Source organism: Anopheles funestus, chromosome 2RL, assembly GCF_943734845.2.
Source record: "Anopheles funestus chromosome 2RL, idAnoFuneDA-416_04, whole genome shotgun sequence".
Classification (NCBI taxonomy): domain Eukaryota; kingdom Metazoa; phylum Arthropoda; class Insecta; order Diptera; family Culicidae; genus Anopheles; species Anopheles funestus.
The window spans coordinates 13,467,619-13,493,444 of record NC_064598.1 but is presented as its reverse complement, the minus strand read 5'-3'; the positions used below and the strand labels follow the sequence as shown (position 1 = coordinate 13,493,444).

The following is a 25,826-nucleotide window of genomic DNA, read 5'->3' as shown; positions in this document are numbered from 1 at the left end:
ATAGAGCCTACTACGTTTTCCACTTTCAAACTGTCACTTCTCTCTTCCAAGCCCCTAATAAACACTTTCATCCCTTAAAAAGCTCCCACACACACACATACACACACACACTTCTAAGTGACCACCGGTGGGGCGATGGAGCAATGCTTAAGCGACGGTAAGACTTTCGCTTTTTTCCGGTCACTTTTACGATTTACTCGTGCGAACAAGAAACTATTAGAATAATGCCGGCCACGGGTAATCCTCCCGGTAACTTGAGACGGAAGTTTTTTCCGGCTTTTGGTGCGAGGGAAACTTTTTCACAAACTTTTTCATACACACTACCTCCGTGCGGGAAGTTAGTTTTGTTAGGGGCTATATTCAAGGGAGCTGGAAGTTCTTCCTATCCATTTGGAAGAGCTTCAGAATGGAAGCTTGGCGCGAAGGAACTTGAAAATTGACTAACTTACTTCAAGTGGAAGGAAGCGAGTGAGTGTGTGAGAGAGAGAGAGAGAGAGTCGAGGAAAACACAGAAAAGATGTGACACAATTTCTATTTTGGAACTTTCGTACTCCAGATTAGCTCCATTCGGGGTTAAATCTACGCGCGTTTTCTTGTGTGGATATGTTCCACTTTAGGCTTTTTTTATTTCTTCTTTTTTAAACAACACAGTACAAGATTTTTGCTAAGATATTTTTATCGATCACAAACGACACTCTGGACTGGTGCGGAGTTTTGTTTGGTAGATTGTAAGGCTTTAGATAACACTTAGGAACTTTTGATTACATTTGGATTTAGATCAGTGTGAAGTACACCTGCTCAAACTCCAACACTTTTCATGCTTTAGGAACATTGGTTTCACACGTCAGGTTTTGCCGAGTTGTCTTTGTCGTTAATCATACAGACACACACACTCACAGACACTCTTAAGGCACCGATTGGTAAGCGGGGTTACAAGCGATTTCGGTTTCTGATCACCGGTTCCGTATGATCGCGCACTTCCTTGATGATTGCTGGTTGGCAAAATAGCGTACTGGCCACCGAGAGCGTAACGTCACCACGATGCCATCCATATCGGCGGAACTGGCAGCAATAGTAGCAGAAACAGCAACAGCACCATCGCCGATAGCCTGTACGATGAGGACGACAACGACGACGACGACGACGACGACGACGAGGACGACAACCACGACCAACACGACCAGGACGAAGCAAACGTCTTGACGCTCATAATACTACTTCTGGCGGGGCTTTTTTTTGCCTCTGCTCAAACAAAAAACCCCGAGAAAAAGTGCTATGCGAGAAAAATATAAGTTTTATATATACACACATATATTTTCTTCTTGCTCGTCGCCCCACCACAGGATGGGAAAAAAGGGCAGAAGGTATTGGGGGGGAGTGACATGAGGGGGGAAACAACCATTCACACACCCATACTCGTCCCGGCTTCTGGTTCTACTTGGCTTGGGAGGTGTACTTTTTTTTTGCTATATTGTTGATTCCTCGTATGCACACTATTGGACCGGACCGCGAGAAAGAAACGGGTCCCTCCATTGCCTCCACCCACCCCAACTGGGAGGATATTGGGTAGCATGAGGATTCTCCGTTCGGTGTGTGGATGTGTTTTATGTTTTTTTTTTGGGGTGCTCATTTTATTTGCTTCCCTTGTTGCTTTCGTTGCACTTCGTTTGCGCCCTTGTTGTCGCTACATTCTCCATGTTTTTTGTTTTTTTTTTGTTTTTTTTTGCTGCTACTCGTTTCCTTTTCGTTTGCGCTTACTTCTTCTAGTCTATTCGCGGCCATGTACGAGCTAACACCCCGCATAATACCACCGCGCGTTTTAGCTGGTGGTGAGTTTAACCGTGGTGGTGGTGATGGTGGTGAGAATGCAGCCTCCCTCGACGACGAATCTCCTTACTTCCACGTGTTCTTCTATTCTGCCGGAATCCGTTGGACGCTCGGAAGCATTTCCACTGGGTGAGATGTGTAGCTTTTTTTTTTCAAGTACGGTTCCTTTCTTTCGTATGTTGCTGCTCCTGCCGCATCGGGGCAGCTTTCTTTCAGCTTGTGTGTTGTTGGCTTTGGCCACCCACGATGCCCTTCGGGGTTCCTTCGCGCCAGAAGCTTTCCCACTGGATCAGTCTCTCTTGGTGTGTGCATGTGTCTAAGAGGACTTGTTTTTTTCTTCTCCTTTTTTCCCTGCGTCTTACCCACTCTGTCCGCACACTCCACACTTTCTTTACTTGTTTGTCTATTTGTTTTTATTCTGTTCTTTCATGTCTTTCTCCTTTTGCTTGTTGTTGGTTTGTGTTCCATTTTACTTATTTTTTACACTTTTTTCCAAGTGTGTATAACACTCACTCGTCACATGGCGTTTTTATGGCGTTTTTATTTACGTTTGAGGCACGGAAGAATGCTGCACTCATGTTGGGGTAAAGCGCGCACTTTTCTCACATCCTTCTTCGTTTCTAGTTCGTAGTTTTTTGTGTTTTTATCCTTTTTGTTTCATCCATTTGGCTATCCATCGATTACGAACGTAACCAAGCTTCCTTTGCCAGAAGCTGTTGATTTGAACCTCGCTAACAATCCATTCGTGTGAGTGTCCATGAACCAGAGTGTGTGTGTGTGTGTTGGGGGGTGGGAGAATTTGTATTTTGTTGTTTCTTTCTCCCCCTCCCCCTCGGTGTCCCACCCTTCCACTACGATGATTTTCTTTGGCCGGGGGTAATATTTTATTCTGATGGCACCAAGAGTTGTTGAATGATTTTTTACATTCATCCTCACGATCGTCCTTATTGTATGCGAAGCACGTTTGAATTTGCGCGCCAGTTTTTTTTTTTGCTTTAAAGCTGTACTTCTTTTGCAGTATTTATGAAATCAGCTTTATGCTGCTTTACTTTGTAATGTGCTTTTTGCAAACATATTTTTTTATCAATGTATTGTTTTGTGATTTCCTTGTTATCGATAAGAAAAATCTTTACTTTTTCACTGAAAATCAAATCAGCAATATCTTCAATATTAAACAATGTACCATCAAAATAGCAAATCTGGTAGCAATAGATGATGAAATCATGTTACTTTTCAAGCAAATACTTTAGAACATACTTTCAATTTCCCCCCTCCTTATCCTTCCTCACATTCGTTCCGGAACGATAAAAAATGCAACTCCTTACATGAAGAAAAACCCCGGAGTTTGAGCGAAAGGATTCAGCTCGAATGGAAGTAAAATAAAATATCAAATTGGTTCAGTGAATCCTTATGTGCAGGAGTCTGCAATGTGCACTTAGCAACAACAACGAACACACCAAAAAAAAAAAAAACAAGAAACGTAAAAAATGCATTCATATACGTGTATTTCTTTTGCTTGTCTGTCTGCAGAATGTATGTGCTACATGTTTCGCTCGCGAAGGAAACGAAGATGTGAACACTATCGAACCAAAAATAGATTTCTTCAAGATTGCACTACAGAAGGGAAAAAGGAGGTAGGGTAGGGGAGCTGTAGGATAAGAGAGAAGAAGTACACACACACATACAGTCTCACACATCCATAGTATGGTGGTGCGAGAGTTTAAGATGGTCATAAAAACATACGAAGCAGTACGAGTAAGAAACCGAACGTGGAGTGAAAATGTCTAAGGAAAAAAAGCTGTGTAGGTACTAGAAGAAAAACTAACCTCGTGCTCGATAAGGAAATAGTGTGTGCACGATGAATAAAAAAAATGAGTCCTTCTTCGCAAGAATCATAAAAACGAAACACATTTCTTGCGCTCGGACTAGGTGAGAGTTCGAACAATTGAGAAGGGACAAGAGGTGAAATAGTACTGTATGTGACCGGATCAAAAAACGCATCAATGGTGTATGGAGAAGTTAATATAGATTTTAGAAAACTTGTTAGTAATGGTGGTTTTTAATGACTTATCTTTATAATCGTAAGAAATTATTACTTTTACGGCAAACTTCTGCTCTCATCGTCTCTACAACAAAAGTCATCAGAGAGCTACTAACATTAGTATTAAAAATAATAATTATGGATTTTTTTTTGGATTTGTATAAAGACCAGATAAGTCTAACAGAAAATCCATTTTCCCCTAATATTTTTAATCTTATTGTAAGGAAAATAATTTTAATCCACAGCACGCATTGGCTGTAACATTACATTTAAAATCGTTTTACGTTGCTTCGGAATTTCCACACGCAATTTTTCCCCTTGTGAGCCGTTGTTCAAATTCAACCGGAAAATTAAAATGCGAAAGCGCCATCTGTTGGGTTTTCCGTGACACAAACCGTTCGCGCCTGCTGGTATGCAATTTACTATACAATCGGTTTTTTTTGAATTTGGCAGGGTTAATGCCAACGTAGCACGTAAAATGAAGTTATGTGTTACAGTTAAAATAGATATTTTAGATATTTATCTTTAGATAAAAAAAAGTCTTTCAGCAAAAGCTAATTTTAAATAGTCTTTTTTTAAGTTTCAACTACAAACCGTTTTTTACACGAATGTAAATGCTGTAGAAAAAAACTCCCACCAAGTTGATTTGTTTTGCTAGATAAGAAAAGATATGCTGGCCAGACTACAGTGGAGGGAACTAAATTACAATGTTTAAACGCTTCTATTACATTGATGCAAATTAGAATCAATCGTTTCTCTTTTTGTTCTGCAACGCCAATCGGTAAGCTGGGAGTGAAAAAAGATCACTATAACACAACCGTTTCCTTTCGATCAACGATGATAAGCTAGAAGTAATCATTTAGTGGCAGGAGAGAGAGTTAGAAAAAAAACTCCACATCTGTACAGAAGAAATCTTTCTTACCCAACACCATAAATAACAGTGCAATTGAACAGTGGTGCGTTCCAGGCAGGCGTTGGCGCGATCTTCAGCTGTCCCGTATCGGGGTGTTGCTTCACCCCATGCAGCTTCACCCAAAAGGTTTCCACGTTACAAGACGACGGCGCTACAAACCTTCCCTCTCCCGATTTCCCTCCCTGTATGCCACGTGATACGATGCGTGCAGTGCATTTATAGCACAAAACGTCGCATTTGTATTCGCCACTTTTCCACTTGTTTTGTGGGACGCGAGCGCAATGTCGCCGTCCGTAGGCGCCATCGTCCCGTACCCGAGGGTGTGTGCGTTTACTTCACAATCGCAACATAATATGGAAAAGGAGGGATAGAGTGAAGAAAAAAAAACTGTGTGCTGATGCTTCATCTTATCTTCGATCGATTTGGAGCGTCCAGCGTAGTTGTTTACTGTAGCTTTTTAGTTCAGCTGTGTGATGTAGGGTGAGTGTTTTTTTCTGGTTTCGTTTCGTTTTTGCAAAACTTCAATCTCCTATCCATCATCCAGCTTTTGCAATCCGTGCAAAAAAAAAACGTCAGACCGCACGTTCGCATCGTTTTTACATTTTAATCGAAACAAGTGGTTGGATGGACGAACCGATTACATAATGATTCACTTCCATTCGATCAGCTTCGGTTTCGGAATCGTTACGTTTTGATACAAAAAAGGCTATACATGTAAAGCTTCCAGGGAGCAACACAAAAACACAAAGAACATACGCAAAATACGACATAGAACAAGAAAGAAATGCATTTGAAGTGTAAAATTAGAGAGAAATCCTTAATTTCTTGTAGAATATTTCACTGTAAACTGTAGTAGCTCAAGTCACATTTCTCTAATTCACACGAGATCCCTTCCGGTGAGTTTCACTGAGTTCCTAAACGCCCGAGAGCCAATAATTTCCCCTTTTCACAATTTGTTTTTCTCAACAGTCGCTGCTCCCCTTTCTCTTCGCTCAACAGATACCAAAATTTTGGGGGAAAACTCTCTCGTCTTCGTGTCGGAAAAGCTCACCACGTTCGACTTTTTTTTACCCCCCCAAGACAAGGAATGCAAGGGCGTGGCTTTCGGTGGGGATTTCGATAAGCAAATAAAAACACATCCTCAAGCTTATTACTTGAACGTTTGCATGCACCTGTGTCCCCCACCGATGGGTCCTTGCTGCTGGGAAAACAATTTGCACTGTTGCACCGTGGCACAGCATTTGTACCACGCCTTTATTTTTCGCACACTAATTTGCAAACATGCACATTCTAACGAAGCTATACAATTGGGGTTTGCGAAAAGAAAACCCCAAAAAAGGGAAGGTTTTTTTCTGTACCTCTTATTTCGTGTCTCCTGGCTGGTGTTGGCATGCTCAAGCTACGGCACGCACACCTGGCACGGATAGCCAAAAAAAAAGCAGGGCTTTGGTTTCGTGCCAAGATTTGGCACTCATTACATGCAAACGGACACGGCCATTTACGGTTAATAAAGAATGCCAAGCGTTTAGCTTCCGTTCTAACTCTTTTTATGGAGCAAAAATGTTTTTTGTTGTGGTTTGGGTTGGAAGCTTAAATTTCCACCAAATAACCACAAATTCGTGTACGAATGGTGCAGTGTTTAAATGATCTTTGAACGAGTGTTTTGTGTAACGATTGGTATTTCCACGTATCATTAGTGCGTATGGAAGGGAGCCTGTCAGATGCCTGCGGTTATTGGCAAATTGAAGATAAATAAGCTGTCGAAAGCTGTGCCTCGGTACCACGGTACCAATTTAATCACTTTTAACCTGTAAATCGAACACTTTTAACAGCTTTGTGGCTTTTGGGGAGTATAACTCGCAACGAAGATCCAAGTGTCAAATGTACAATGCTTCGGCTTCAGAACAGACAAAAGATCTCCAAGCAACTGGTACTCCAGGTGACCAGGTGGTAAGCTGCTTCTTTAAGTTTTTACAGTCAAAGCAAACGGGCCCCAAAATTACTGCTGTTGAAGGCTTCTTAAAATGCAAAGCGTAGCTAGAAAGATTGAAGTCCCACTTTTTGGAGCAGCCGTTCCAATAAAGCATCCACAGGCGAATGGTTGCAGCACGAGTTCCGGGAAGGGGAACGTCCACGTATCCGACCTGGTTTCGCTTTGGTACGATCGCTGCAATACCGGTGCCTGCTGTGAAGGATCCTGCCCGACCAGGGCACAATTGTGGAGCTGACTGTGCAAAGACTGTAGACCACGGCGGAAACCAAGCTCTGAATTTCAAATCAGTTCCTAACGTCCGACGGTGCTGCAGTTTTGCAGTTGCGCCGTGCAGTTACGAATCGCATAATTTATACACCAGACGGAAGACATTAGTCCCGCAACGGAGAGAGAAAAAGACCGAGCAGAGTGAAAGCGAAGGGAACATCGAAACTTTGGTTGTCTTAGCGTTAAACACCGTCCAAGTACTTCTTGGCCCTCCACACGCCGAGGGCCAGAAACTTGAAGTGCATTTGTTTTTACATTTACCTTCCCGCAGGCCCAAATTCTGCACCGAAATGCGGGGAAATAATTAATGGGAGTCGAGTTTTTCACGGCTTTTCCTGCACCGCTTCCCAAACCATAAGTTAAGGGCTCACTTGAAATCAATTTGTGACTCGCGGCGAAGTAAGAAGGCTCGCTCCTCGCCGAGAAAGGTTTGTTACACCGACACCGGAATGCTTTGCTCGGAAGCCTTTTTCTTTGTGACAATTATTGAATTCTTCTGTCACATTTAGCTTGTAGGCTCGTGTATGCGTACTGCCCAGGTGATGGTTACTCGGTAGTAAGTATTTTTCCACGGAAATCAGTTACATTTTCCAGACAGGAAGCGTCTCATCCGGCGGCTTCCGATTTCCGGTACACTCAATCTGGTGCTGCGTGTGGAAAACGGTACATCCTGGTATTGGGCCGGGGCCCGACCGAGACCGCAGCCAAGATACAATCCAGGCCCAATACCACGCGTCGTATTGGAAGCGGGTCAGCGCGAAACCTGGGAAAACGTGTTTTAAGGCATCGGAGCAAATAGCAAAGCATTCGGTCAACAGCGATCGATGCATCCACACTAATCATGCGCAATTTTTCGATCGATGCTCTCTGTGTTCTGCTTCGTTCCATTCGATTGGCGACTCAATCGACGTTGTGGTTCGTTGCGGTTGGTGGAAGTGTGGTCTGTACTTTGGAGACGGTAAACAATGCGGTTTACCGGTGAGCATCCTCATATAAATGGCCACCCTTCCCCCCGGATGCTGGCAGGGTGTACAGCGTGGAAGGGTACAATGTGACGGTTGATTGTTTTGAAGGCTTGTTGTGTGTGTCTGAGTGTGTAATGATGGAAACGGTTCATTCACAAATGCATCAAACCACCACCGATCTCCGGTCAAAGCGATGAGATTGAGCAGCCGCAAATTGCTGCGAGATGACGTTGATGCCGTTGTTTGTTCTATTAGGAGTTGGATTCCATGGTGATTGAGAGAAACATAAAATCAGAGCTCACACTTTGAAATAAATGCATTGAAATTTGTATTGCTTTGTGTGTGAGAGTTGAGTTGTAATGAAATATTATTTCCGATATTTCATATTATGTTGTCAGAAATATTATATTATGTTGAGAATAAAACTGACTTAACGAAATTTCACCTATGTTACAGTCCCCCGTTGGGATTCGAACCACGACTCTCGGTGTAGTAGCGAAGCGCTGTGGCACACGACCATTCGACACTTGTTTGTAATACATGCAAATAACGATACAAGAACTTTAGTCTTCGATATAACGGTCAGTTTAAATGATTTATATCATTTATAAATGAGTTTTATATGACTTAACTTAAGAATTAGAAGAACGCATAAAACTGCAGAGATGAAACAAGAACTTTGTTTAATTCGCACTGTTGGACAACAAAAAAGTAGGAACTTGGTGTAACAAATACGTTGAATTAGGAAGAATATGATCTTTTCACATTTTTTTTTTTTTTTTATTCATAAAGATCGGCATCTTTTCACATTTATGTTTCATAAAATTCGCATGTACTGTGCTGTAGTTGAAACCGAGTAGAGAAATAAAATTGTGAACAAAATCTACCTCCCATCATCTACATCGACAGCAATATTTCATAATTCAAAACCATCTCCCGCGCTACATTCGCTGACAAATATAGATATCTTTTGCACATTTCATTTTACACTTTTCTTCACACGTTTAACGAACCGTGCGATCCAGGAATTTCTATCAAATCCAAACGGCACTTAAATCTCTTCTTCCACTGTTTTTTGCTTGTTTTTGAATTGACCCAAAAATAATGATCCAAAAGCGAATTAGAGTAAACAAGCAAATACAAGAGAAGCAGAAACGCTTCCCTCTCTCTTATGACATGGTGTTCGTGGTTGAAGAAAGTGTATCAAATTACTGACCCGGAGTCGGATGGGCGAATATTTGCATTTCGAACTGTGGAACGAATTCGAACTACAGCCGGAAGTACGGTTATCAATATTCAATAAAATAAAACTCCAAATAATGAATGGCTGTGGCGCTGCTTTGCAGGATCAAGTGCAACAGCGCTCTTACAGAGGATAACTCCTTTACATGGAGGACGGAAGGAAACGAATGGACGAACGGGAACGAACATTGCGTACGACGTATCAATTGGCAATCGGGGCCATTTGGTGGAACGTCCCCAACAAAAGTTTCGGTAGAACGTGTACAAAAGGCAGGGTAAGGCAATAAGGCTACAACATAAGAACGACGAGCGAAACGAATTGGAGGTTTTTTGCATTTTTGCCTTCAATTCCGGAAGATCGAACCCCAGGACGACGAGCGGGTTCGTCAATTGCAGCCCCAGCGACAGTGGCCGTTGTGTTGGTCGATTGCCAATTTATTGTAATTCGTATTTAAACCGTTCCTAACGATATGCAATTTACGAAAGCTCCCGTCCGGACGATCGGGTGGCCTAATGAGCACGAGGGATTTGCGGGCGCTGAGGATCTACTTGGGAGCGCTGTTTATAGTCTGCAGAAAACGGACTGACGGTACTACAGCAACCGAATGCATTGGCCCAGGATCAGGTGCATCAGGATCGGGGCGTCGTTTTGGCCACCGTCAGCGATGCGTCGATGGAATCGTTTATCGATGAAGTCGCTCGAACACTGCCCTACGACTGGTGGATGACGTTTGAACGGACAGATGCTGCGGTGCAATTACACGATTGGCATGAATATTTGCTGCAACTGACTGCTCGGTGCTCGGTGTGTGACGGTGGTTTGGTGTAACAACCACGCGGCAACATCTTATTTGTGGCTGTTTGTGGCTCGTTGTTTAACAAGACCCACAGCAACAAGAGTGACTTCCGGCAGGATAGAGGTGACATTGTGGACCTCTTGTTTTGCCTGCGCCTTCTTTCATTTCCTAAAGCCTCTTCTGTGGTGATGTTTAACTTCGTTCCACATTGTTTCATGCGTTCGAACCACAGTGAGGCTGCACATTTTTATGTTTCGCACAAGCAAGTTGATCCCAGAACGATCGATAGGATCTATTCTACACCCTCCGCAGGTTTGTGTCCTCAGTTTTTGGACGCTTTTCACTATTTTTCCTGACTCTTTTCACACATTCTCCTACCAAGCGGAACAGGAAGACTCTATCGGTCAAAACAAAACCAAGCGAAGATGAGCAACGAGATAACTTCAGGACGTTCGTTCTTGTCTCACTGCGGCTGGTGTTTTGTGGGGTGAACAAGCACGGGGAAGAATCTCGTTATTTTTTATTTGATTAATTGTCTTCGATGCTAATGATACGCCTTTGTTTGTGAAGTTTCGCTCGGTGTCAAAGTATTCCTTTCTCTTACGAGGGTAGCGAGGGCCATTCTCAAGATAAAGGTATAATATACCTACTTAAAAAAATGGATGAAACAATTCTTTTGAGAGTTGAAAAATGAATTTATAAATATTTGAAGTAATATTTTTTGAAATATCTTCAATAACTGATGACCTATAATTTTCGGAGTCAATAAATAAATAGTAAGCTATTGCTACAAGCAAGAATGTATAAAAGTTCTTGCAAATACTGGGATAAAACTGAATTTTCACTGAAATTGGAACACAATACACGTTCCTCTTGTTGTGCCTAGACAGCCTAGGGACTGAGGACATGTCTTTAATGTTTGATTAACGAACCTTGTGCATCAGAAAAGTGGAAAGCCCCAGAAACGCCCATAACGACTCACCGGAATTGAGTGAATGACGTTGACAATCCCGCTAAAGCACATCCTCGGTTCGTTCCATCTCCATTACGTAAAGTGCGATTGCGAGATGCGTTTGTAAGACAACATGACTGAAATGGCAGCGAGGGGTGCGAAATAAGAAGACAAATTTCTTTTGCTTTCCCCTCCTTCTCCAGCCTCGAGGTTCGCTGTTCGCGTCAATCGATGACAGTTGCACGATGACGGATTTAGCAGAGGATTGCCCCAGGAATGATATATTGGCCGTAGTTGAGTCCCCTCCTATATCTAGAGCTCCGAGCATTAAGGCTCGGGATTGAGCACACTTCAGCACACTCCGGAAGGCGCATTATCCTTAACCTTGCGGCGAAAAACAATTAATCAGACGGACCGCGCGCTGTATCTGGTCTTTAAGTTTCTCGGCTGCTAATCGATAGTTTTATGGCACGATCCGGTGGCCGGTGAATGCCGATAATTATGATGGCGATTGTAGCTGCTGATGGTAGCACTGATCACGATAATGATTATTGTAATTAGCTCCGTCTGTGGAGGTGATGGTGGAGTTGCAATTTTCGGTGGGTGAAATGTGGTGCTACCGTATTGCGAACAAATGCGGTGAAGAAAACCTTTATTGTTTTATGCAGATGACCTGAAGGCTGATATGTTCATCGCAATCCAACAAGAAGGGAATTAAAAACCTTCTCCGACATACCGGCGGCAAGAGAGCTGATGAAACTTGTCTACGATTAAACCTTAATCCCATTCTTAACCACACTTAATCGGCAGTATAAATTGCACTCGAATAGAGATGCTTTATGGACCACTTTACCGTACCGATGGGCCATTTATGGTGCGTTTAATCATCCACTCGTGCTGCTCATTATTGATTTCCAGTAGCAAGTTAATCGAAGGTGATGAAAATTAAGTGAACATATCATTGGTTGGTGATGAAAGAGCCGCCACCTCATCACGGGAGACCATCGATGGCGAAATTATGCAAAACGATCATCGCATCGGATAGTGTGCATTTGCATAATTATTATGCGATCGCGATAAAGTTTAATGCAAAAGTTGTGGAGCTAAGGCAATCCGTTGCTCGTGTTGTTGTGTGCTTCGTTCATGTCATTAAGTATTAATAATCTTGGACGATATTTGATACGGAATTGATTGGCTACAAGCTGTTAATTCGATCTCACCGATAGTGTATGTAAGTACACTTTGGTTTGATGATGTTGACAGAAGGATGTTTGATGTTAGTTAGAGAGAATGATGGTAATAGTAATATTTTTTTTAAAATGTGTTAAAATTGAAGGGAAATGACTGGAGATTAATGATATGAATTTTGAGATAAAATGAATGAATAGAACAAAGAGTTATTTGCAGATCTTCTCATTGCATGATCTGTAAAAATACTGAATGTTATCGAGTTATGGAGAATGTTATCGAAGTATGACAAATTTTGAAATGAAAATTTAAAAAATTAGAAAATAATTTGTAATCATTTAAAATTTTGGATTCAATTTTTCAAACAAAACGATTTATCAATTGTTAGCAAAACATTTTAAGTGATTGAAAACTACAAATATTCATAAATAAACGATATTCATACCTTTCCTTATAATCGTTCTACTGTTTTGAAATATATTCCAAGTAGAAAACTTTTCAAACATTTTCACAATCGTTTCCTTTTAATTGATGACCATTTAGCGTATCTACCGAAAACTTCTACCACCATTTTCGGTAAGAATACGCCAGCAATGCACCGCTAATTGCTCTATTTTAGATCATTTGCTGTACACCAAATGACTTAAAGCATTCTTCACACGGTCAATCAAAACCGATCTTCTGGGCTACCCAAAAAGCTTCCAGCCACACACTCTTGCTAATTGTTTTCCGGTACGGCAGCAACATTCTAATGAGCAGTATTCGGTCACACTTTGCAAACCGAAAATGGGCGGCGAATGTGCATTCCCCGGGAATGCACGAAAACATGCACCAAATGTGTGCTGCTGATCCTTTGTGCGTTAGTAGCTCGTTAGCGCAACCGCCATTACACTTTTGTGCGCGTGTGTGTGTGTGTGTGCAAAGGCCAGCTAACCTCCCCCCTTATGGTGGAGCTAATTAGGGGTGCAAAAATGCCCATCCACGCCATAAAACAAAACGACGAACCGAATTCCCCACGTGACGTGTGCGTGATTTTGTACACGCAAACCTCGGAACAATCAGGAACGTCCATTTTGCGGTGTATTGCTTTTTTTGCTTAATGTTTTTTTTTGTAAAATGTATTGTTGGGATGCGGCAATTCTCGATTGTGAGTGTTCCCAAAAATGGCGATACTCGGTCACGAGCCACCCAGGAGGTGGTGGTGGTGGTGGGCCTGGTTGCGATAATGGCAAAAGGACATCACTCGCAAACGCCAAATAAGCATCGGACACAATTAACTCACCCCGATCGGATGGGGCAGTAAGCGCACGAGCCTCGGTGATTGTGTTTGTGTGCCGGGGCACGATTTGAGATACACTTCCTGTGCTTCCAACCACCCAACTCGCGATGTACCCCATTTTCCATCCCGTTTTTGTGCTCTAATTATTTTCCCATAATTGAGATTTGTTCGCTTTGCCGGTCGGGGTTTGTTTACTTCACTTCGTGGTGATGTGTGTTCCCGCCGCTCCGTAACCGAACCGAACCTTAAAGAGTCGTGCAATTTTGCGTCGGCTGTGTGTTGGCTGTTTTTTCCACCCTTACTCGCAACGACGGCATCGCTCACTACTGTACAATTGAACGCGTACAATTGACACTTTGTGCGGTTCGATGGTAATTAAAATCAAATCATCCCTATCAGTGCCCCTCACCCCAAAAACCCCTAGTCGCCTGTCGGGTAACGATGCATTCGATGCATCGGGATGCACTTTGCCGCGAAGATGATTAGCTGCAATTCGTTTGGTGATGCTATTCCCATTTTTGGGGCGCTACTCGCGATTTTAATTAATTGCTCGATCGATCGTACACCGTTTAGTGATGGTAGATTGAGAACAAAAAACACAACAACTTGGAGCGGGACACTAATGCTGGGGTGTGGTCCAGTAAGGTTGGTGAGAAAGGAGGAGTACACGTGCGTGTCAATTAATTGAGCCAGTGTCCCTTTAAGGGTGAGCGGGAGAACATTTTACTCTGCCGCCATGATGGGAAGAAAAATTCCGAACCGGGTGTCACCCATGACTCATTGAGGGAGGGGTTGATGGGTGGGATCGCATATCCTGATTCGAGCGAATGGAGGACTTTCCCCCCGAACCGGACGGTACAGTGTGACCGTGAATGCATTTCCACTGCGATAGACAATCTCGTTTCGCGCCATGATGGTTGTGTGTTTTGTGTCTATGTATAAGAGTGCTAATGTCTGCATTTGGCCACACAGACCGCAGCACGTTCCGAATCGATCCGATCATTACCGCCAGTTGACCCTCGGTTGTCGGTTGATTGGAGTCAGTGTCCGCATCCCGAATATGGAACCTATCCGTCGGGCAGTGTGGCGATCTATGTATCACAAAGGGGCGACAATGTGATCGAATCAAACCGAAATCGAAACCCTACCGAAGCCACCCGGATTGATGCCGAGAATTTCCCGGCTCATCGAATCCGGCACGGACCGATCACCGTGTTGGATGGTACCGTGTTGGGCGCGTTGACGCGTTGACCAAAAATCGATGCACACATCGGCTCATTACGCGTGCGTGAAGTCAGTGTAGTGGCCACCGCGGTACGGCTGTAACCGTTTATGGAGTGCTCGGATCGATTGAGACAGTTTTGATTAATTACTTGCGATCGCTGGAAATGGGAGAGCAATGAAAAAAACAAACCCAACGCTGCAACAGTGCGAGATGGTGGTTTTGTTGCTGGTGGTGGAATTAGTGCAAGAATGCAATCGATAATTGCAACATGCATCTGCTGTTGCACTGCCCGGTACGGTTAGCGGTCGTTTCATTAATGTGACCGCATACCGAACAATCGTCGCTTCTTCGAGATGTGTTGTGATGTGTTTTGTTGCTGTTTGAGGTTTGTTTTCTTCATGCAATGAGTGAATATAATGTTGATGCTACTAACCATGTTTACAGTGAGTCTATAATAATTTATTAGATAAGAATAATGTATTCCTGGCAGTGTGAAATTAGGGCAGAATTGTTAGATGTTGTTGAGAAATGTGAAACAAACATAGGAACTAGTGTTGTGCCTATCGAATCTTTTGAAACGTGTCATTCATATGAATCTTCAGTGAGAAGTCATTCAAGTCATGAGCCGACTCCTAAAATATTAATCAATTTTCATAAATCTAAATGAATCCTCAATCATTCCAGAATTCTTCATGATTTGCTGCCAACAAACTTAAATTATAAGGGATTAACTTGGGGGGACTTATTCCAAGGAGTAGAGGAGGGGCAACCACATAAATCATCGAGCTGTTTTGAAACTCTAAGGATTCCTGAATCTTCAAAATTGAGATTCAGAGTGATTTATTCAGTTCAAAAATTCGTTTAGATTCATAAATTTGAATCAGATTCACTAGTAGGAACTAAAGAAAATGGTCTTATTTTAGTGATTTTTCAAAAGGGTCCTCATGTACTCTGGGTATAGGTAATCTGTCGTTTATAATATTTTCTTACTTCTGGAGCAACGAATATATTCCCTGCAGACATTCTGGGATTCCAATACCAAAATGTCCTTACAAAAGGTTCAAAAATTAAAGGTGAACATCAAGATTAAAGGGACTCCATCATTTTCCCTGAAAGGTTGAAGATAACAACCCTGAAATCTTGACGAAAGGTTAAAGAAGCATCTGGACAAGATATACATTGTTAAGCGAAAGTGTCCATCAGAAGAGGAGGATCGATCATTCGGACAAAACGCGACATCGCCGCCTGGATAGATTTTTTACAACTATTGTTGAGGTTCCGAGACGACATCGGTGCTTTTTCTTGAAGACTTGATAAAAGGTAGAATTGAAGAAAATTTTGTTTTACGTCTAATCCCTTTTGCTGCATGTTGTTGTCAGTGAATTGCGGAAAAGATTCCTCTCGTTCGCCATATCCTTACATCATTTTTAATCATGCCAAGTATAGACCCATTGAGGAGCAGTTGCGCAATATACCAGCCCCAATCAATTTCTGCGTACTTACACAGAATTGAGTTGTCTTTAAGAACGTGCCATCAAAACTCGTTTGCTGCTGCTGCTGCTGCTCATCATCATCACCATTCACGCCGACCGGTGGTTGTTGCGTCACCGCTTAAACGGTCGCTTAACGACGAATGTCATCAAGCCGCGAGAGATGATGCCAACGATCTGCAACATTAACCGGGGAGGTCCAATCATCTTTACGTGCGAACTTACTGCACCCGCCAATAACCGTCATTACCAGCGATTACCAATCAAACCCACGAAACATCGGTTAAGATGCATACCGACGGTGAAAAAAAATGCATTGCATCGAGTGCATCACCGGTGATGCATTCGATGCTCCGCTTCGTTAGGTCGTGGTGGTGGACTACGAATACCTGATCGAGTTTTTTTTACATTTTAAGAATTGAATGAAGCAGACAGATGGTCTTTGCAAAATTTCTTATGAGACAGTTCATCCGCATGGGAGAATATTCTCTTCAAAGTGAGAATATCAACTTTAATTCACTATTTTTTTGTTAACAAGGCCTACAACAAGCAAGATCAAACGGATTACTGTTGAACAAAAAGCTTTTAGCACAATTTCTTTCCCAATTCATTCACCATCTGCAAACAATCGCTTGTCATCCATGATCAATGCGTTAAACGCTTAAAACCCAAACATTAAAAAGCCATCGAAATGTATAGCTTGCATATGTGTGCGATTGGTTCCTTCGTTCCTCCAGGGGACAGTTTTCCCACCGTCGCAAGAGTGCTCATTAATTTCTAACATATCATCAACACATTTACGGGCGGGACATGGTTGAGAAAATTTATTGCAGCTCCACTCATCTCGCGGTTTGAAAATCGACTGCCGCCTCAAGCGACGGAAGCCCCAAGAACAGAAGCGAGAATAAATGCAAAAAAACGAGAGAAAAATAAAACGAGTGAAAGAACAAAGTGAGGAAAGAAAAAACACACAGAACGTACGCTAAAACGATGATTTATGTGAGTTTATGTATGTGAATCTACGTTCGTTGAGTTTCACTTTTATATGAACACACACACAGGGGATTTTTTTGTTGTTGCTGTTGGAATTTTTCTTCCGGAAAATGCCACACCTTAGCTGATTTACCACTTTCGGGGCGGGTGTCTTTGTCGAGTGACAAATGATTTAACGAATTTTCATATCTCAATTCGCTGGATGGAATTTTCATTTCTGGCAAAACTTCTGGCGTTAGTTTAGCTGTGACATCTACATCATAAATCGATTTGTATGCGTGAGTGAAAGCAAGTAAATGTTGTGTTGTGTATGGGTTGATTTACATAAAGTGTTTTTAATGACACTTGGCGTACGGAAGTTAAGCTGGCATGTTTATTCCCTTACAAATTTGTCATAAATCTTTGGAAGAGTATATTTTGAGAAGGTTTTTGGAGAAGTTTATTTTACAAAAAAAATTGTCCATGGTAAAGAAATTCCTTCTAAGGCCAAAAAACAGCAAAAGAGTATAGTTAATGGTCACAAGATAATACAATAATTTTAACAGCAAATGAAACAATGTAAATACCATCTTTCTGGCGTTCCAGAACAAACATCTAACGAGCACTATTTTGTTCCAAACAACAACGAACAAAAAAAAAGCTCTTTGAAAATCATTGTACTCATTACGCTTATGAGCATAATTTGCTCATTCACACAAAACACCAAACGTAACACCCATTTACGATAAGCTGTCAAAAATATGCTCCCGAAGCGCATCCGGTGTGCAAGCGATGGGCAACGCAACACGCTGGGCACCGTTCCGTTCGGACTGCTGCCCCGGAGGCACATTTGTCATTACAAGCGTTGTGGTACCTACCAACTATCTCATTAGACACCTCTCTCACCCGAAGCGTGTGGTAAGCGGAACTGTTGCCTGGTCGCTACCGCTAATGTTAGCGCGGTCAATTGATGGCAAATGACTGTTATTACACCCCGGCGAACGAAGGATTAATTTGTGACGGTATCTTCTCCCTTGCGGTGCCGGCCGGCAAACATTGCGAGCAGATCGCCGGGGGTTTCAACCTAAGCACCCAGGCCGGGTGTCACTTTCGCACGCGAAAGTGATGTTTTGCCATGGACAAGGTTGTGCACAAGGCTTAATGTTTATGATTTGTGCGCTTGGGGTTTTGTGACTGCATCGGGTTCGTAGCTTGGTTTTGTTAGCAGCAGAAAGTTGTTTTAAGGGGTGAGAAAAAGTAAATTTTGTGAACAGCAACAATGGAGTAATTTGTTTGGCGGTGTTGTAGTGCTTTCTTATCAATTTTGTTACATTATCAATTAAATTAGCAAATCAGAAACAATTAAAAGACAATGGAAAACTTGCTCCAAGAACCTAAAAGAGGATTTTTTATAATTAAAAAAAATATCTTAAATATTTGATAAGAAACATATTAACAGAGCAAGTAAGTTTAAGAGTAAGTGAAAAAAGTCATTAACAAAAATAACAAAAAATGTAAATTAAATATCAACAAAGATATTTCGATCTTCTACCACTTGAAAACGCGAAATTAGAAAACTTCAAAGTATTACGAAAATGTGGATGTTCAAAATAAGGCGAAATTGGACATTAGTTTGACAAATAAATGAGAATTTGAAGCTCATCAGCTGAGAGAATTTTGAGAAATGATTTGTACCGACATACAAATCTTTGATTTTACTTCAACTTTGAGCATATATGATTTCTAATGAGGATATCCATACTTTGTGAGCTTTACATTCATTATTGGAGAGAACATTGATTTGAAATTACTAAAAGATCCCATCCGGACCGTCCCCCCGTAGCAAGGACTGACTATCCGGCTACGTGGTAAAAATAAGTCTAGTAAGCCAGAAATTGCCGGCGTGACCTGTGTAAGGTCGTTAAAAGCCAGGAAGAGAGAGAGAGAGAGATATTCAACTTCTTCTCTGAAACTTTGAGCTTAAAGAAAATACACCAAAACATTGTTTTGATTTCTTCAAACATGCTCCACTTATACATCTTTCTAGCCAAATATAAAAATTCTAGGATAAAAATGATTAAATTGTTCTCAATTTCTAAATGAGCAGTAACATATCTGCATATTTTTGTTTATTTGAACTAAAACCATTTAGTTTGATAATAACAGTCAGATTAAATAGTAAATGTTGGTAACCGTCTCTACACATCTTCAAGCATTATTGATGTACAACTCTGCTCCAGACCATTACTTTCACGCAAAGAACAATTGTTGGAGAATAGTTGCGTTTGAAGTATATTGTTACCCAGTTAAACACCAGGAACGAATGTGGACGCCCAACCGTCGACATGTTTAGTCCACGGAAATACGAATGCAACGCTAGTGAGAGTGGCAAACATATCCCGAAAAACAACGCCAGTTGGACAGCTTTCACAAACCCCCTCCCCAATTCCGGAGTTTCCCTTACGGAAGCTTGCAGCAGGCAAAGGGTTTTGCAAAATTTTTAATGCTGCAGCTCATGAATGCATAAACAAAACCCCAAAGCGAAGCGAAGAAACCAACAGTACCATGACGGTTCGCACCGGCCGGGGTAGAGTGTCGTGTGTATATTTTGCAGGTTCGCAAGTTGTTACTATTTAGTTTTGGGGACTCACCGCCCCCTGGTACACAATTAACATATCCATTTGGCCGTCCGCCAACCACCCTCCGGTACGCGATGTGTGGTCCGGTTTTTGGTTTTATGGTTCAATTCGCCCTTTTTTGCTCCCCGTTTTTGTTTCTCCATTTCTTATTTGTGTTCTCGACCGAGGTTTGTCATTCGCAAGGTATGTTTGAAACGCGCATCGGTTGGAATAGGGAGTTTTAGAAAGCACGGCCCAGAATTCATTGCCGGTCTGGGGAGCTGCCGGTTCAAGAGATCCTTTGGGGCTTACGACCATGGGGTGGTTATGGTGACGTAGTGCCACGTACGGACACGCTGGCGTAATCGGAGAAGGTCGACGGCTGGTCATGTACACCGATGGAAGCGATGTAGATCTTATCTGTCGATTGGTCGAATCCTCGTTAGCGCTTCGTTTGTTCTTTGCTGGAACTGGAGGTTGTAATGTGGCGTGGACTTACCGGAGCGAAGGAGTTTTGTATCAATACGCGAACCCTTTTCCCCTCGGTAATGTCCTGCTTTGTTTTGTGTTTGTGCCGCTCCGACATAAGTTGTGCTGATAAGAACTAGTGGAACCGAGCGCACGGGGAATTCCTTTGGGGAATTGTGGTCACTGAGGGACATGAGGACAGGACCAGTCCAAGCGCCAGTACGGTCACCATCAAGGTTTAATGACAACCATTGGCTCTAATAGAGTACATGTTTTAAAATTGAATACATGCATGGAATGTTGGGTAATTGCATGTGATTAGTTTATAAACGTTACATGTAGACATTTTAATTGCAAGAATCACGAAATGAACGAATTCGTATGGAATTGGATGTAATTTTAGGAGAACTTTTATGAAACTCGACATAACTAAGATTAGAGTCTTCTTCTAGACATTCTTTGCTGGTAACTAGAAGTCATTTCTTGCGTTCAGGAGGAAGATACGGGTGGGATTTGAGATCAGATCTTTCGTGTGAAGATCGACGTCACTACTACAACACCATCGAGATCTCCCTAGTGTAATGAAGAAATTAACCAATAAAAACAGTACTCAATGTATGATATCACTAAGAAATAGGTTATGTTCAAGGCACGAGAATATTTGAGATTAATAATGTATATATATTTTTTCTATTTACATAGTACATGAACTCGTCTAAAGAGGAATGATACTCTACTTGTCTAGAACTCGACTACTTGCATTAAACTCCGAGGTGTGTCTCGTATAGCAAAGACACCAAGAATAACCTTTCGTTGCATATAAAGTCATCCAGTCGGTGATCTATCGATCGTACGACTAAACATTGCCAGTGGATTGTGTCCACAGACGCACCACATCAGATCAAAGACAGAAAAACCCCCATCACCCCAGATGCTTACACCGAAGGTGTGTTCCAGTGGCGCACGATTACGCAACTCCGAGTTAAAACGATGAAGGTGTGATGGAAATAATTGACTCGATTGAATCGTACCGGACTCGCTACCACCTCGCGAAGGTGAATGTTGGTGTTTTGATGCTCTGACTGAATCTGTTAATGGGGGCAGCCCCAAATGGCCCAACCCATTTACACGCGTCAAAGCGTTTTTTTTGTGTCATTCGGATGCCATATACGAATGTGCGCTATTTCATCGCTTATTTTCCATCATTCAATTAACATAAATCATCAGCTTGATTTTGTGTCCCGTCCCTGGCCTTACCACGGGATGGAAAAATGGAACAAACATTGAAAAGCGTCACTTACGTTTTCCACACACGTTGTTGAGGTGAAATTTATTTGAATAACATAATCGAGCACTTTTTTTATCAGTGAAATCAACTGCACACAATGTACGGATTTGAGCAATTCTTTGCTCAAACATCCATTAGGTGTGTGATTCGCTGATGACACTGGAGAATAAAAGGTTCGGTTCGGTTAGACCTTTCCGGCATCGTATTGTGTCCATATACTCATCCAGCTCATTAAGCAATGTGGCCCTGTTTGTGCCAATGACCGGAAATGCACATTGCTCTAGATGAGTGTGAAAAGCGTGACCAGCAATTACCGATGACATTGTGTAACAGATAAAATGTGTCACTTATTTCAGAAAAATGATATATTTTTTACAAAATAAAAATCCCATGAATGAGAAATAAATTTGAACTGAAAGCTTCAATATTTGAGACTTTAACTATGTTTGACTCATATTGCGATAAGCACAAACGAATCTTTAGGATTGCGTTTGGCTATCATAATTGGCTAGAAGCATTAAAAGGGTAGGTACACTTTAGAAATTAGTTATCCGTTGCATGTAAAACGAGCCTACCATCGCTTAATCGCCCCATATACTTAAAACTCTTTAATTAGGTATCGGGCTTGAGCGCAATGTGGCGCTTTCGTTATTATTTACCTTCCCGCCGGTTTTGCGGGATTCTTTCACCGGTTGCACGATTTCCAAACACACAAAAATCCCGTGCACCTTTGTCGGTCCGCGGACACGCGGATTTGCTTCCCGCCGGATTGCCTTACGTTTTATTATCCAATCCGAGCATCGGAAAGGGCACACCGAGGGTCGCCGACTCGTATCGGTAAAGGTAATAATTTGCCGTAACCTTAAGCGTGTCTCCTCCCTTGTGGCCGTGGCGATGCAGTTTAACATTCGCTGTATTGGAATCGAATCGGGCGGCCACACCGAACATTGGTGTTTGCTGCGTTACGCGAATTTTCCACACTGCGGCACGCACGGTCACTTTTAATTCTCCACAATTATAGAGGGGGGGTTTTTATTAATCCTTTGGCACTGTGCAACGTGCACTTTAGGTTTTGCTGGCTTAATAGGGCATGCACGGGCCCTTGGTCAGATCATCCCCTTGTGCAGCGCTGTTTTTGATGAGCCGATGAAGACGAACGCGTGTAGCGTGCACACACGTAGGTGCACAAACGGATGTCGATCCTTTCGCTAATGAATAGCTCACCGCACAACGAAAGGAAATGCCCATTAATACATCGCTGATCTGGACCAGTGCACAAAACACGGCTCGGACAGGTGAAACACGGCACAAAGTGTTGGTGCAATTTGTGACGAATCGTTTTGGATTAAGCCCAGACTTAGTAAGCTAATGTGAGGAGTGAAAATATATATGTATAAATACAAAGACAGCTGAAACACTCAGTGAAAAGAAAAAAAAACTTCATCATGTGGGTGTTATTTCATCAAACGCTTAGATGTATAATTATTTCCACATTAGAAAAAATATTAAATGCGAGATTTCGTTTCCATCGCGATCGCGTTTTATTTAGTGATCTTGACAGCATTCTAATTGAAATTTTTGTTATAGTTTTTCCATCCTACCTTGTTGGGAAAATCCACAGCCAGCATACAATCGCTGTAGTTGTTCTCGGTCTTAATAGGTGTCGGTCCGGCCAGGGGACTGCAGAGTTGTCCTACGCTGAGCTGGGCTTCTCTATACCACGGATACATAGCTCACGTACGCTGGCACTTGGCGATAACGATCGTACAAGAACATTTTCCACCTGCTGCACTGCCTTTTCTCAAACACCCTTCCGGATGAAGCACTTGTGTATAATCTTTTTGCCGGGGGTTTTGTGATAACAATTTCAACCAAATATCTGTCAGAATTTAATACGAAACTTCAGTGAAATGAACTTGTTAATAAACAGCACCACACTACAGCTTTCGTGTAGATCGATTTCAAACTCACGTAAACGCTTCAGTACAACATTTAAGAATTATATTTTCTCGAAACAAGTTTTTCACTAGTATTTAAAAAAAGCAAATCATAACACTTGCACCATAATCACTTCCTGTTGCATACTGCACCAAGCGCATCGAACAAACAGGTTCCGGTCACATGCAATTCGGTAATTAAAGGTAATTTTGTGGCGGCATGCGTTGAACAAATTAACCCTCCATGAGCACTATTAAACAAAACATATATCGGTAACAATCGAAACGTGTAAACAAACCGCGTACACAACCGCAACAATGCCCGCGTGAGGGATTTCCCGCGGGGGGGAAAATTGTGGAAATTGTTTTATGCGTGCTGCGTTGACATTAGATCACGTTTGCTTGCTGTGGCACACACCCTGCTAACCTGTTTTGGCTGTACGCACAAACACCGAAACCAAAAAAGGAACAACTGACTGTTAGCTCCCCGGTCAGAACAATAGCGAACCAGGGTGTGGTAAGAAACTTATTAATTTGCCGAGATGCTCACTCTGCCACTATTTATGGATGCGATCTTAATTAACACATGTATCTTCAGTTATCTCTTGAATGCGTTGTTTATCAAATTCCCGGACACTGCTATTTTCTGCCTTTAACTTTTCTCCCTCACTTAATCACCGGCACAAAATCCTTTTAAGGATTCACACTGGAATCACACGTGCACACGGTAACGTTTCGTTTACAGCAATCAAAGGTTTTCTCCCGTGTCACGCCGTTCGGTTACTTGCTGTGGCCCGGTAACGACCAGCGTAAAACCCCCGGTACACCGATAGATAGCACCTGCAAAACGCGCCAACCTCAAACGGACTACGGACGGTCCCGGGAAAAAAGCGTTTTTTTACCACGCGCTCCCCAATGTGACTGCCAAGGCTGTTTCGGATGCTTGACAACGACTCTTCCCGACGTTTCAGCGTGCCAGCACTCCTACTGGTGGGGCGCAGGCTCCGTAGCACGCGTACCAGAGCGTACTCTTTCGTTCGTGTGCATTTTTGCTGGTCGTAGTGCGCGCTCTCGCTTGCGATGCGATGAAGTCTCCCCCCGGGGCGGGAAAGTCACTCACTCGCGAACCGATTGCCGTTGTAAGGTTCTGCTCCACTGCGACACTCATATGAGTGGGTCTTCGTGCTCTCTCAAGCAAATTTTTCAAACTCAGAGGTTTAATGCTGGATCAGTGCGCTGGTCGGCAATAAGGGCAGGAGGCACTATTATTTATTGCATATTTCTCGTGCAAACAAATCAACCACGGTGGTTTGATGGTGGATGGATTTTTTAAATGCATTTGCAGATTGATTTTGAGCACGGTTTGTTCACGGTTGCTACACCACATACTTTAAAAATGTTTAATGTGTGTGTATTGTGTTTTGCAAATGTGCTATCACACAAATCACGAGAGAAAAAATCATAACATCGTTCGTTTGTTGATTGTGATTGAAATTATACGGAGCGAATTTATCTCCACACAGCGCGGGTGGTGTGAAGTGTTTGCCACTTATTATTGAATATTTTACACACTTTAAGTGTGTTCATTATGATTGTTTAAAAAACTTGCAAATAATACAGTAAGGTGATTCGATTTAATAGGCTTTTTAAGATTGGAATTTCAACGCATATGAAGTTATTTCCCTTACACGTTGACGGGATACTTCACGAATAAAACATTCCCACCATTTACATATGTGACGTATGTTCCATGCGTTGAGCGTTCTCACGGCATATTTCATCTTTCTGCGCTTGTGTTGCAATTTCCCAGACGAAAACGCTTCCGGATGCTGTGATGCGAATGTTCGGGCGTTGTGGCATCTCGTCTCAAATGCATTATCAAAATATCATCTGGAGAACGTTACGCTACTCCGCTGCTAATGAGCCGTTTTGCTGTCGGGCAAAGAAGCGAGTTCGACACTTGCACTTTTCGGTGAGGAGAATGTGAACCGATGGCCAGATGTGACGCGGTTCATCGTCCGTCAGATATTGCACACTAACTGTCAGATGCTTTTCAAAGTGACGCATAATTTGCCAACCGAATGTTAAAATGTGTTGCAATAAATTTTTGTTGTTTCGGGTGAGAAGAGGCGGGAAACCTGCAAAATGTCAAAACTTGCAGACTTTCTGTCTGCGACATTGTTAGATGATACGAAGACGAGCTAAATCATTAACGAAAATACACGCGAAGCAACAGCTTCATCGTTTGGACGTTTAGTGAGACAGCAAGAAGAAGCACGATTGTATGTTTATTTGTGGCAAATTTTTGTGTAACGCAAGAACACATCATTCTATGCAAATTCGATAAAGTCGACAATGCCCGTT

The 25,826-nt window shown here is 42.3% G+C and overlaps 1 protein-coding gene across 1 annotated transcript in view; it reads right to left on the bottom strand.

Moving 5' to 3' along the window:
- The window catches only part of LOC125764943 (zinc finger protein rotund-like), a 51,117-nt gene extending 26,364 nt beyond the window's left edge, over window positions 1-24,753 (bottom strand). The window contains exon 1 of the mRNA XM_049429696.1: window positions 23,127-24,753. Within this exon, the coding sequence (XP_049285653.1) occupies window positions 23,127-23,255 (129 nt within the window). The 5' untranslated portion in view covers window positions 23,256-24,753. The remainder of the gene's footprint in view (window positions 1-23,126) is intronic.
- Window positions 24,754-25,826: the final 1,073 nt, after the last annotated feature.